Raw genomic sequence first — 13,765 nt, forward strand, 5'->3', positions numbered from 1 at the left:
CCCATTGGTGCATCCAAGCTGCGCAATCTGGGAAAACTGCTTCAAACTCTCTCCCCACGTGGGCGCCGCTCCTTCTGGCTGGAGGCGGCGTGGAGGAGACTCAAATGGACCTTGAGATGCTGCCGGGGTCCAGGGGCATGGCGGGCTCCGGACAGCCGGGGCACGGCCACTAGGGGGCGCCGCGAGCGCGCCGGCCCCGCCCGCCGCGGGAGGAGGGCGAGCGCCGTCCCGGGCCAGTCCCGAGCCCGGGGCGGGCGGGCGGGCCAGACGCGGGGACTGTCACCGCGGACGCACCGCGGCCCCGTCCCAGCGCGAGCGTCGGGGGAGTCGGGGCCGCCCGGAGCCGCCGCCGCCGTTCGTCCCGCCGGGTCCAGGGTCCGGCTCCCGGGGAGCAGCCGCGCGGGCCCGGGGCGATGTCTGCCGGGGCCGCCCGCGGTCCTCGGCGCAGCCGGGCGCAGCCGCTCCCGCGCCTCTGGTGCCTCTGCGCCGCGCTGGGGATGCTCTGGTCCCCCTCCTCGCGGGCGTTCAACTTGGACGCGGACCGGCCCACGGTGTACCGCGGCCCGGAGGGCAGCTACTTCGGCTACGCGGTGGACTTCCACATCCCCGATGCCCGCACGTAAGTCGCTCGCCCCGCGCAGGTCCGCCCCGAGCCCCTGCCGCGGGCCCCGCAGGTCCTCGCAGGCTGGAGGCAGGCGGGCCTGAGAGCGCATCCCGCTGCCCACTCGGGGCCCCGCGCTCCCAGCCCGCCGCCAGCCTCTTCTCCCCCCTGCGCGCTAGATAGATCTGCCTCCTAGCTCTGACTTAGAGACACGCCACTGCGTGGCATTCCCGAGTTCGGAGACTCGCGCATCTTACGAAGGAGGGAACCAGACTGCAGAGGCTCAAGAGAGTTAAGATGGCCCAACGCAGTCTGAGCTACCCTGGTCAGAGTGCCAGTGCTGTGGTCTACAAGCAGCCAGGCTCCGTCCTCTTCATTCCCCCCCTCTACATAGAGAAGAAGTCGGACTTTGAGCAGCCTCTTCCCAACCAGGTGTCCGACGCCCATAGGTTTCCGAGGGGAGGCAAGCTTGACAGGTCTGTCCATCACACCTGCGCTTCTGCCCTCCACCCCTGCTCCAGAGAGCCTGCCGCTCAGGCCGCGCTACGTGCGCACACTTTCCTGATCTCCAAGGGGTGACCTTCTCTAACCCTTCTGCAGAGCGAGTGTCTTGGTGGGGGCGCCCAAAGCCAACACCAGCCAGCCGGATATCGTGGAAGGGGGAGCCGTGTATTACTGTCCTTGGCCCGCGGAGGGGTCTGCGCAGTGCAAGCAGATACCGTTCGACACCACCAGTAAGTGATATTTGTCCTTCTGGACTGTGGGTCCTGGTTTCCAAGAGCCGGAACCAGCAGGAGTCAACTTGCACTAGCTCTGTTCTCTTTTGCTTTGCCTGGCTTGCTGCTGTTCGGGGCTGTAGATCTCTAGGAAAAAAAAAAAAAAAAAAAAAAAAAGAGGGTCGTCTCCACCTTGAGAATGTTTTGTGAGCCATAGAGAAGAAATAATATTTGCACCGTGTTTGGACACATCCTAGTGACATCTGTCTCCTTACTGTCCAGAGGGGATCCTTTCCAGTGAGGATGCTTTGGAGAAATACAAAAGTTACATCCTAACCCTGACCACGGAGAGAATGTGGTTGCTCCCCAGGGCCCCACCTGGGGAGAGACAGCTTCTGAGCCCAGCACAAGCTCCAGGGGCACCTGAACCAGGGCAGATCCAGACACCAAGCCATGCTGTCGCTTAATTCTTTACAGAAAGAAAGAATTCTCTTTCAAAATATTGGACATTGGATGCAAACTAGTACAGGCAGAGTGTGGATGGATTACATTCATTTCCCAAATCCCTAGACAGATGTTTCTTATTTAATTAAAGGGAAAATACATTTTAAACAATTCAGGCTGCTTATGTTTCCTCTGGTGTTTTCTCTTTGAGTCCTGAGAAAATAATTTAAACGTAATGTGTTTGAAAACATTTACACTGAATGTTTTAATTTGTACCACCAAAACTTTATGAATTCAAATGATATATGTTATCAAAAAGCAAATATCTCTTTCCAGGAAAATGCAAATATGTCATCTCAAATAAGTTTTGATGAATAATCATTTAAAATACCTGTGCACTGCACAGCTATTTTATGACACCAGTCTTGATTTTCTTTACTTTTTGGTTTTCTTAGTGTACATTTAGAATTAATGTAGAATATCCATGTTCACAGAATTTTGATGAAATTGGGTGGTATTTACTTTTTACTTTAAATATTTTATGTTGGGGGGAAATAATTTTATATCCATGAATATGAAAATCATTTCAAAGAAAACATCCTGTTCAAGAATTACCTTGAATCATGACCAAATTAGGAACGTTTTTATAAAAAGCATCGTTAAAATTATGTTTTATATGCCTATCTATATATGGTCATGACAGCTCTTTATTGTTTCATTAAATAATTTAGTTCTTTCATGCCAACTTTTATAAACTTTTACTTTAATATTTAAGATGAGCGAATGGAAAAATTAAACTTTTTGATGTTACTTATTGACAGAAATCTTTTAATTACTTGTTTGATCATACTTACTTAAGATGTCTTCTAGTTACTGATCCCAGTTTAAGAATAAACTTCCAAAGTCAGAAACTAAGCATGAAATTAATACCATTTTAATTATCATGCCCAAACCGTGCATAATGCCCAAACCGTACATATTTCAAAAAGTATTTTAAACTCAGACCTTGACAAGTAAAGACATCCTTGGAATTCATTAAATTGACATTCGGGAAAATAAGAGTTTATACTTTGCATCATGCTTTATGTGTTCTCACGAAGAAGTAATCTATAGTCACGAAAACAAATTGAATAACCTTCCAGGAGATCCCATAACACATTGAATCAGGATCTAGTTGGTATATTTTTCTTTTGATAAATGAAGATTCAATGTCTGCTCAGATAAGTGACACCTGAGTACCTTTCAAACCCTTATTCCCCGTACCTGTTATGGTTCTATTGATAAAAAAACAGAGAATCCAGGCATCAATATGAATTTTTTAAAAACCAGTACTCCCCATCAAAATGTCCCAGGGCGACAGTACACTAGGTAATATTTTCCAAGGTTCATTATGAAGCAATTGTTTGGAGCTTTGAATTCACTTTCCCATAGAGAACTAATGCTGAAGATTGTGCTTTGGTCTCCAAAACAGCCCACAGGAAAGTGCTTAACTCTTACTGTAGCTGAATTGTATTTGCAACATAATAGTAAGGGACAAACTAATAGAATTTCAGCAGTTAAATAAATAGGAAAATAATGCCAAGGAAAGACCAGTGCTGGGAAAAGATGAGGGACGATGGCCTCTTTTGTGCAGGGTCTGAAGAAGACAGCAAGAGTCTCAAAGGGCCCTAGAGAGCCACGCTGTTGGTTCCACACTGCCCCTTGCCACCTTACTTCTAAACGCATGGAGTTGTTTCCTGATAAAGAGACAGATGTATCCTACCATTATAGTTATCCACCATGATCTCAATAACTTAGGGCTTATCAATGGAACAAGGTAGGGAGAAGGGAGAGAAATAGATGTCTATGAAACAGTTGAGCAGAAACTGTCTTCTCTACGCAAGTCAGGGTAGGCTACACAAAGTTTGTAAGGAATGAATGGTTCATGGTGGCATGAACCTTGCAGTGATCTGTACAAGAGGAAGGAGGCTCACAGAGAGAAGAGAGGAATAGTCGGGAAAAATTCTTCTTGTTAGCCGTCAAGGAGTACTGTGGGCCCAGAAACCTTGGTTGCTGCTGGGAATGGCCTGAAAATAGGTGGAGTCAGTGGACCACAGGTCCGATGTTTGCTACTGACTGGGTGCTTGGGATACTCTCTAACTCATTTCTATTAACTTGCCTTATGTGTGTACCCACAGTCATACTGGTGGTGGCTGCCATTTTTTCTTTTCTGTCTTCTTCTTTATTATTATTATTATTATTATTATTATTATTATTATACTGCAATTGAACCCAGGGGCATTCTACCTCCAACCTACATCCCTAGTTCTATATATTTTCAATTTTGAAACAGATCCTTGTTAAATTACTGAGGGTCTTACGACGTCATTGAGGGTGGCCTCCAACTTGCAATTCTCCTGTTTCAGTCTCCCAAGTACTGGGATTATAGGTGTGTCCCACCACACGCAGCTGCAGGGGCTTGCATTGATGGGAATCTCTGGAAGGTACCGCAGAAGCCAGGATGGCTGGGTACAACTGGAGCACCAGTTTTGTGGGCAGAGTGGAATCTCAGAACCGAAGCTGCAAGGTGGAAATCAGCATTGCTGACTCTGAGTCTCACAGCATGACATTAATTGATGACTACTTAGTACCAGCTACTTTATATACATTATTTCTCACCTGTAACACAAAACAGCTACGTAAAACTCACTTCATGGTGAAGGAAACTGGCATCAAAGTTATGTCCAGGACCAGACAAGGCAAGTTCGAGATAGAGGTTTGCTGATCCAGAGCCTGCCTCTTTGGTCACCTTCCTTCCAAAAATGGGGAGAGGATGGTTCTCATGGAGTGCAAACCCAGGATCCTGACAGGGTCCCCGACAGCCTTGGCAGGCACCGTTCACCTTTGCTCTTCTCCATCCCCCATCCTGACATTGGCTTCCCAAATTCCAGTGTAAAGGATCCTCCAGATAAGAGCTGAAAGGGGGAGCAGTTGTAGCAGGAAGGTTATAGAAACCAGAGGTTAGCATTTCGGAGGCTGAGACAGGAGGATCCCTGTTCTTGGGCAGCCTCACTGAGCTGCTACTTGGTCCTCTGCAACTCAGTGAGGCTCTGTTTCAAAATAAAGAATAAAAAATAGGGCTGAGGGTATAGTTTGAAAGTAGAGTGCCCCTGGGTTTCACCCTCAATATTGCAAAAAAAAAAAAAAAAAAAAAAGAGGAAAAGAAAAAGAAACCAGAGGTTAGAAGCAGGCTTATCTTAAATTATGGCTTGTGTATGTCCCTGGTTTGCTTAAGCTCTGCAAAATTCCTCATTGAGAGTTCCTCATTAGCTGCCTCCCAAGTTACTCTTTGTCAGTGCCAGCAATGTACTTTTTCCCTAAAAAAAAAAAAAAAAAAAAAAAAAAAAAAAAGGAAGAAAATTTCTCAGCTTGAAAAAGTAGTGGCTTTGCTTGGATAGATACCTGCACCCTGACATCCACATAACAGTGGGGATGTGCTGGGCACAAGTGTGTATCGCATTGCCAGTATTCCTCTGTAAGAATATCTGTGACTTTCCCTGTCTTGCAACCTGTCTACTTTTACTATTTTGTCCAAATTCAAGACATTGTAAGCAACCGGAGCTTTTAATGAAATGTTTTCAACTTGTTCAGTCCCCCGAGATGTCTGTACTTTGCCCTTTTTTAGAGTAACCTATCTATCTCAGCCTAGATACTGAAGTTGCCTCCAGCTGTGATCCTATAATCTCAACTTATTTAAGGTCAGATGCCCTAAAAAAAAAAAAACTACCTGTTAATTTATTTTTAATTAAGTAACTGTTTTTATCTTATCATTTTAGGGGACACAATTTCTCATGGTGAATGCGAAAAGGCAAACACCAGGCTTGGGCTAGTCTAGAGCTTCAGTGGCATGAATACCATTAAATTCTGCTCCTTTCAAGTATGGAAAAAGGGAATTTTAAAGAAGCATATGGTGGTGGGGGAGGTGCAGAGAGTAGATAATTTTTCTGCTCTGTACAGAGTCAAGTGGTTCCCTAAAAAACACTTCTCTCATTTCCCTTCTGTCTTTCCTTCTTACTTCAATAGAGCAAAATCCTTCCCATCACCAAGTGATTCCTTCCACTTTTGCCCCAGGAGCTCTCTCCACTGTGCCCTTCTGTCTTAAGCAACTTAAAACATCGCATCTGCCAAAGGCACGTCTCTCGTCGCTAAGTCTACTCCAATGTGTATTCTTTTTTCCTACACTTGCTTCCTGAACCAAAATGTGGATTAAATAAGGATGGAGAGAGTACAACCTTTTTGCTAAGAGGGGGAGTGAATGAAACTGTAAACCAGACATCTCATTTTTGGAATAATGACAGGGTAAGTCGCAACCATAATAACAAAAGCATAGTACATAAAATATTTGGTTGTGTTCAATGCTCAAATGGTACCTTTTGAGAAGGACAATGGCACATGCTAATAAATGATGGTGCTCATCATGGCACTAATAATAACAGAGGCAAAGCAGATGGGAAATTCTCATGCAATCAGGGACCCACATGAAAAGCCAACAGGAAGTAGTGGGAGGTGTCACTGAGATTTGGAAGTCATCTAAGAAAGACTACTAGAATTTGCCTGGCCTTAATTTAGCATCTTTGTGCTTGAAAAAAGAAAAAAAAACTTAAAATGGAAGATGATTTGGTTAGGATATTTCAAAACTTCAGGATGTTCAAGTTTTGTTGGAATTGTGTTTTTGCGTGGAGACTGGAAGCCTTTATTTGAGGGGGTCTGTTTTGTTTTGTGTGGAGTGAACCCACAATCTGAAGCAGCTTAAAGCATCTGGTGCTGGAACTGGTGCAGGACTGGGTTTTGATAGCACAGGGTGTGCCCTCTTTCTCCTGTGAGGGTTGAGAAACATATTGGTCACATAAGTCTTGCTTTTCTGACTTCCCCAGAAAGCAATCAGTTTTTGTTTGGGAACAAAGAGAAGGAAAATGTAGGTCAGAGCTATCCAAGAAAATGACAGAGGAAATAGCATAAATGTGATAGGATTCAGGAACAGCAGAAATCTGTGGTCTAACAAGTTCAGGAAGGTTAAAAAAGAAAGGGTACCCCAAAGATCACCTACTCCTTTTTTTTGTAGTTTTTTATTTTGATATTTTGGAGATTGAACCCAGAGACATTCTAACTCTAAGCTAAAACCCCAGCCCTCTTTAATTTTTTAAAATTTTTTAAACAAATTTTTTATTGAACATAAATGGTATACATTTCTCACTTAGTTGCCGAGGGTCTTGCTAAGTTGCTGAGGCTAGCCTGGAACCCGTGATCCTCCTGTCTTAACCTCCCAAATACTAGGATTAAAGGCATACTCCACCTTGCTAACTCACCTACTCCTTTTAAGGATTAATAATGAGCAGAGGAAGTTTTGCTACTCAGATTTTATGCACACGTGTGCGTGCACGCGCACACACACACTCTCACACACACATAGAGTCATTGAGGGCTGTTTAACTGAATTTTTATTTTTTCTGCAAGTGATTCATGCTGGCTACTATGCCTGAATATACTGGCCTGAGAGAGGCAGCCACCATCCATCCCAGAAGGAACCTTGATTGGCCGAGACTTCCATGTGCCTGAATGCAATTGAGTCCCGATCTGAGAAGGGAGGAGGCGGTGGTCCCTACAGCATTAGCAACCGAGGAAGCAATTAGAAAAAGGAAGTCCTTGAAACTGCAGCTAGAAATGGGAAACAGATCTGCTGTACGGCTAGTCGAGTAGTAGGAACATTAGGCGCCTGTTGCTTAATCTGCAAAATTCTTTCAAGAAGCTCGAAGTCTGTGTGAGGGAACAGGCTTCCAGGTTCTTGGCAGGAACGTCCATGTGTCAGCTGCAGCATTCTCGGAGAATAGTCCAAAATAGTCCTAAAATTATTCTGGAAGAAAAATGCTCACTGACATTTAAGTGACCGGCTGAAATGTGCGTATTCAAACATGACGTGTTGTGTCGAAAGTTCTGATTCTGCACATTGTGTTGATAAAAAGAATTGCCAACATTTCTAAAAGCTCCTTCCTCATAGGTGTGCCCTGGCGGACACTACCCAGGCACACAAATATGGATCTTTCGAGGGAGATAGATTAAAAACAAAAACTATTGATCTTATTAAAAGCACTTACTCGATTTTTAACCAGCAAGCATGTTTAGAACATTTTAAAATTGATTTTTCAAATATATTTAAATACATGCTTAAAATAGACTTTCAATACATGCTTAAAAAAAAACATATAAATCTGAGTGTGGTGGCACACACCTGTAATCCTAGTACTTGGGAGGCTGAAATAGAAATAGGAAAAGAAGATTGCAGGTTTGAGACCAGCCTCAGTAACTTAGACTCAGCAATCTTGTGAGAACCTGTTTCAAAATAAAAAGGGCTGGGGTGTAGGTCAGCGATAGAATATTTCTGGATTCAGTCCCTAGTACCACACATACACCAACAGAAATATAAACAAACGAGAGAGAGAGAGAAAGAGAGAGAGAGAGAGAGAGAGAGAGAGAGAGAGAAGAGAGAAGAGAGAAGAGAGAAGAGAGAAGAGAGAAGAGAGAAGAGAGAAGAGAGAAGAGAGAAGAGAGAAGAGAGAAGAGAGAAGAGAGAAGAGAGGAGAGAGGAGAGAGGGAGAGAGAAGAGTATGCCTTCATGAGGACTGGCTGGGACAGGAGGATAGCAGGTTTAAAGCCAGCCTTAACAATCTAGAGAGGCTCTTAGCAACTTAGAGAGGCCTTGTTTCCAAATAAAAAATAAAATAGGGTTGGGATGTAGCCCAAAGGTAGAAAAACCTTAGGTTCCATCTCTAGTATCACAAAAAAAATTGGTTTTCTGGCCCTGGGGGCATTTCTGGGAGCATGTGGGCATTAAGCTCTTTGGTTTATGGGAGTGCTGATATGATAATACCTGGAAACATAAGGACATGCCTGGAGGGCACAGGCCACTACCCTAAATGAGAGAAAACAATTAGATCATTACAGAAGACCTTCCTCATCTTCCTTTAAATAAAGGACGAAATGTTCAGTATGCTTTGTAAAAGAACCCTGCGTAGCTGGGCGTGGTGGCACATGCTTGTAATCCCAGCGCTTGGGAGGCTGAGACAGGAGGATCCCACAGGTTTGAAGCCAGCCTCAGCTACTTAGTGAGGCTCTCAGCAACTTAGTGAGACCTTGTTTCCAAATAAAATATAAAATAGGTCTGGGAGCATAGCCTGGAGGTAGAAAGCCCCTGGGTTCCACTCCCAGTACCACAAAAAAAAAAAAAAAAAAAGAACATGCATGGAACCATGTTAAGAATTCCTCTGTGCAGGGAAGTACCACATTGTGATTCCCTTGCACTTACAAAATGCAGACCTGGGACCCCCCTCTCTGGTAGTCATTAAACTAAGGAGATCTCACCTCAAACATAGGATTGTAGTTATCAGAACTAGCTCACCTGCGCTGCAGGGCATTCACTTGTTACCAGCAGATCAACTCTGCTTTAACTCCATTATTTGACATCACAAAAGCCTGTATCAATCCACCCTGATTTCCAGGACATCCCAAGACCAGCGAGAAGGGCACATCATTGCTGCAGGAATGGATTTATTCATGGAGCCCACAGGGCCCATGAGCAGCATCTCACCCAAAGGGCAGTGGTGGAAGCAAACTCCAGAGCTAAGCTATGGATCCTATTCTAGCCACTTCACCTTCACCTTTTGTCATGTACCCAGAAGTTTCCAGCCAAAGCCACCCTCTTGCCACACGGCTTGCGCAAGAAATGTTCATGGTCCTTCAAAATGCATGGTGAACACCCACTCCCTACCCAAATCCTACCTAACCCCCCAGGATATCTTATCTTCTAGTAATGATTTTCTGGTAGTTCTGGAATCTCTTTTCCTCATTTCCCAAAAAGATATAGGTTTGAGGAATTAATTTAGAAATTGTTATAAATCCTGGTTTTGGAAGAAAGGAGATATGACACTGAAAATATTTTTTGAGCTGTCTAACTGTGGATAGCCCATGAAGTTATGACATAAGAAATAGTATACAAAGAGGCCAGATATGCTGGTGCATGCCTGTAATTGCAGTACTTGAGAGACAAGAGGATTTCAGGCTCAAGGACCAGCTCTTCAAGTAATGATACTCTTGGTGATCTAGCAGGATTGGGGGTGTAGCTCAGAGGTAGAATGTCCCTGGGATCAATCTCTAGTATAAAAAAGTTAAGATTATACAATCATAAAAAGTGAATCCTACAAAGTATCAGCATTTATGAAGGAAGCTGCTTTTGTTTAATGTTAAGTGGAAGTCATAAAATCCAAAATTGTGTCTACCACTTTTTGAAGGGCTCAAGAAGGGAAAGCAGCCGGGCGATACAAGTGGTGGGGGGTCGGGAGCGGTGGGAAGGGGAGGACTCAGTGATGGTCTGGATCACACTCTCGTCTTCAAAGCTGTTGACAGAAGCATCTTCACTTCCTTACCACCTATCTTGCTCTCTACCACAAGTATGGAGTTTGGGATGCGAGCTTCAAACACATAGTGTCATTTGAGTGTCCCCGAAACATGTCCTGGAGAGTAACCTCTCTGGGTCACATTTTCTTTCCCCTGCTTTGTCTCTTTTAAAGGTGTGTGTGTGTGTGTGTGTGTGTGTGTGTGTGTGTGTGTGTTGCTAAGATATTGAAACCAGGCGCCTTCTACCTCCAAGCTACAAATCCAGGCGTTTTTTTATTTTCTTATTTGGAAACAGGGTCTCACTAAGTTGCTAAGAGCATCGCTAAATTGCTGAGGCTGGCTGCAAATCAGTGATCCTCCTGTGTCAGCCTCCTAAGCACTGGGATTATAGGAATTAGCCACCATGCCAATCACTGTTTTGGTAGGGGAAAAAGTATTCAAAGTTTAAATAATATGGCCAACCTCCTGAGCATGAAATGAAATGTGAGAAGCCGTGAAAGTCAATTCCAGGTGGCAACTTTAATAGAGAATGTGTGATCTGCACATCCCCTTTCCAGGAAGGGAGATGTTGGGCACACATGTATCAATAAGGTTCTTTCATGAGCCTGGGTCCCTGGTGGCTTGAATGAGCTGAGCCTCCCTGTATGCTCACAATAAATACATATGCAAAGAATAAACTTGGTTGTATTAAGCCAGAGATTTGGGGTTGTTTCTCTTATCTAGGTACTTTTTGGTCAAATAGTACAAATGAAGAGAACTCGGGGGAACTTTACCTCCAAGATATTCTCCCACCCCAGTGTGTGTGTGTGTGTGTGTGTGTGTGTGTGTGTGTGTGTTATTGGGAATGGAACCCAGAGGCATTGTAACTCTGAGCTTTACCCCCAGTCCTATTTTTTAGTCTTTTTATTTTGTTATTTTTTACTTTTTAAATTTTTTATTGGTGCATTGTAGTCATACATTTCAAATGGGTTTTAAATGAGGTACAAGATGGTAGAGGCATACATGCACACATCACTCATTTAGCCCTTCCCCAATTCCCACCCCATTCCCTCTCCCTCCCTCCTTCTCATATTTGGAGTAGTGATTGGCTTCAATATGTTTATGAATGTACATCATGTACATTAGGGAATATTAGGGAATATTAGGGAATTTTCCTCTTAGAGTTAGAGCAATTTTTTTTCTAATCGCTTTTTTATTTTTAGTTTTTGGCGGTACTGGGGATGGAAGCCAGGGGTGTTCTACCTCTGAGTTACACCTCCAGCCCTATTTTTTAGTCTTTTATTTTTATTTATTTATTTATTTTTCCATTTGATTATTTTATTTTTTGGTGCTGGAGACTGAACCCAGAGGGCTCTACCACTGAAACGCATCTCCAGGTCTTTTTTTTTTTTTTTTTTTTTTTTTTTTGGCTGAAACTTGCTTCTTCTTTTATTTTTAATATTATAGCGATTTATCCAAAATCAACAATGATAATCTCACATAACAGATTCATTTGTCTGATATCAAACTTTTGATCACTTAGAGATAACATTTCAATATTTATTTCTTGTTTTCTTTCTTACCAGAGGATATTTTTCTTTTCTTTTTTTAAGGTGAAACTATCATAGATTTTTTTTTGAGAAAAAAATCTATCCTAACATGAAATATGAACTCTAAATGCCCAAAACAATCTCAAAAAAGAACACAGCTAGAAGATGTACATTTTCTGATTTCAAACCTTATAAAGCTACAATAATCAAAACAGCATAGTACTGCTATAAAGGCAGATATATAAACCAGTGGAGTAAAATAAAAAAACTAGAAATAAATTCTTCCATATATGGTCCAGTTATTTTTGACAAGGTTTCCAAGAACATTTGGTGAAGGAAATAATAATCTTTTTACTAAATATTGTTGAAAAATAATAATTACATGAAAAATAATAAAATTGGACCCTTACCCACACCATATACAAATATTAACTCAAAATAGATAAAAGACCTAAATGTAAATCTTAATACTACAAAATTTTAGAAGAAAACTTGGGTCATAAAACTTCACAATTGAAATTGGCAGGGATTTCTTGGATATGATCCCAAAGGCACAGGCAACAAAAGAATAAACAAACAAACTTTATAAAAAATAAAAAAAATTATACATCCAAAGACAATGTAAACAGAATTAAAAGTTACTGAGAGAATAGGATAAAATATTTCCAAATGCTATATCTGAAGGTATATTAATATTCCAAATAGAAATACTAAAAATTATCAACAATAAAAGCAAACAATACAATTTAGAAATAGGTAAAAGACTAAAATAGATAATGAATCTCCAAATATTTTTATATGACCAATAAACACATGAATATTACTCATCATTATCATAATGCAACTAATTATTAAGGAAATACAAATAAAAATTATAGTGAAATACTACTTCACATTTGTTAGGATGGCTACTTAACATGAATTAACTTGCTCCAGCCATTTAGCTTGAGTTTTTTTTTATTATCTTTACTTGTAAAGTGTGTTTCTTGTAAGCAGCGATGGATGGATTCTGGTTTTTAATCCATTTTTCCACTTAATGTCTTCTTATTGGGGAATTGAGGCCGTTTACATTCAGTGTGATTATTGAGAGATAACTTTTAATTCCTAACATGTTAAGAGTTCATTTCTGTTTGAAATACTGTTTATTCTTCTTTGCTTAGTTATCTGCTGGATGGAAAAATCTTGTTTCTCTGGTTCTGGTGTGTATTACCTATTTCTTCTTTGTAGTTAATCTCTTTGAGTATTTTCTCTAGCGCTGGTTTTGAAGACATAAATTCCTTCAGTTTCTGTTTGTCATGGAAGCTTCTTATTTCCCCATCTAATTTGATAAATAGTTTTGCTGGGTAGGAAGTTTTTGGCTGGAAGTTGTTTTCTTTCAGAGTTTGGAATATGTTACTCCAAGCCCTTCTGGCTCTCATGACTTGGTTTGGGAAGTCTGGAGTGATTCTAATCGGTTTGTCTCCGAATGTCACTTGGCCTTTTGTTTTTGTTGCCTTTAAGATTCTCTGCTTGGCTTCTACATTGGTCATTGTGACAATTATGTGGCATTGGGAACCTTTTCTCTAAGCCTGTCTAAAAGGAGTCTATAAGTTTCCTGGACTTATGTATTGATCTCTTGCTCTATGTATGGAAAATTTTCTGCTATTATTTTTTTGAAGAGATTATTGATCCCTTTGGTTTCACCTTCTTTTCCCTCCTCTATTCTGATTATTCTTAGGTTAGTTCTCTATAAATGGGCCCATATTTCTTCAATGTCAGATTTCTGCTGTCTGATTTTTTTCTAAGTTATAAATTATGCATTTGTTTTTGGATAGATCATCTTCTAGGAGCAAGATTCTATTCTCCATGTGGTCTAATTGATTGTTTATAGTTTGAATTGATGTCTTTACTTCAATGATTGTATCCTTTATCTCTTTTTGGCTCTCTCTGAATTATTTTTGAAGGTCCTGTATTATCTCTACAGTTATATTCCTGATTTGATCTTCTGGAGATCTCTGAATTTCTGTGTTATCAGGTTCTGATAATATGGGGTTGTGGATGTTCATTGC

The 13,765-nt window shown here is 41.8% G+C and overlaps 1 protein-coding gene across 1 annotated transcript in view; it reads left to right on the forward strand.

Annotated features, from left to right (window-relative positions):
• Nucleotides 1-413: 413 nt before the first annotated feature.
• ITGA8 (integrin subunit alpha 8) overlaps nt 414-13,765 on the forward strand; it is a gene marked incomplete at both ends in the record, with an annotated part of 195,350 nt that continues 181,998 nt past the window's right edge. Inside the window, 2 exons of the mRNA XM_080717210.1 lie at nt 414-619; nt 1,202-1,335. Of these exons, the coding sequence (XP_080573336.1) occupies nt 414-619; nt 1,202-1,335 (340 nt within the window). The remainder of the gene's footprint in view (nt 620-1,201; nt 1,336-13,765) is intronic.

The sequence above is a fragment of the Muscardinus avellanarius genome (assembly GCF_963383645.1).
Source record: "Muscardinus avellanarius genome assembly, chromosome: 20".
Taxonomy (NCBI): domain Eukaryota; kingdom Metazoa; phylum Chordata; class Mammalia; order Rodentia; family Gliridae; genus Muscardinus; species Muscardinus avellanarius.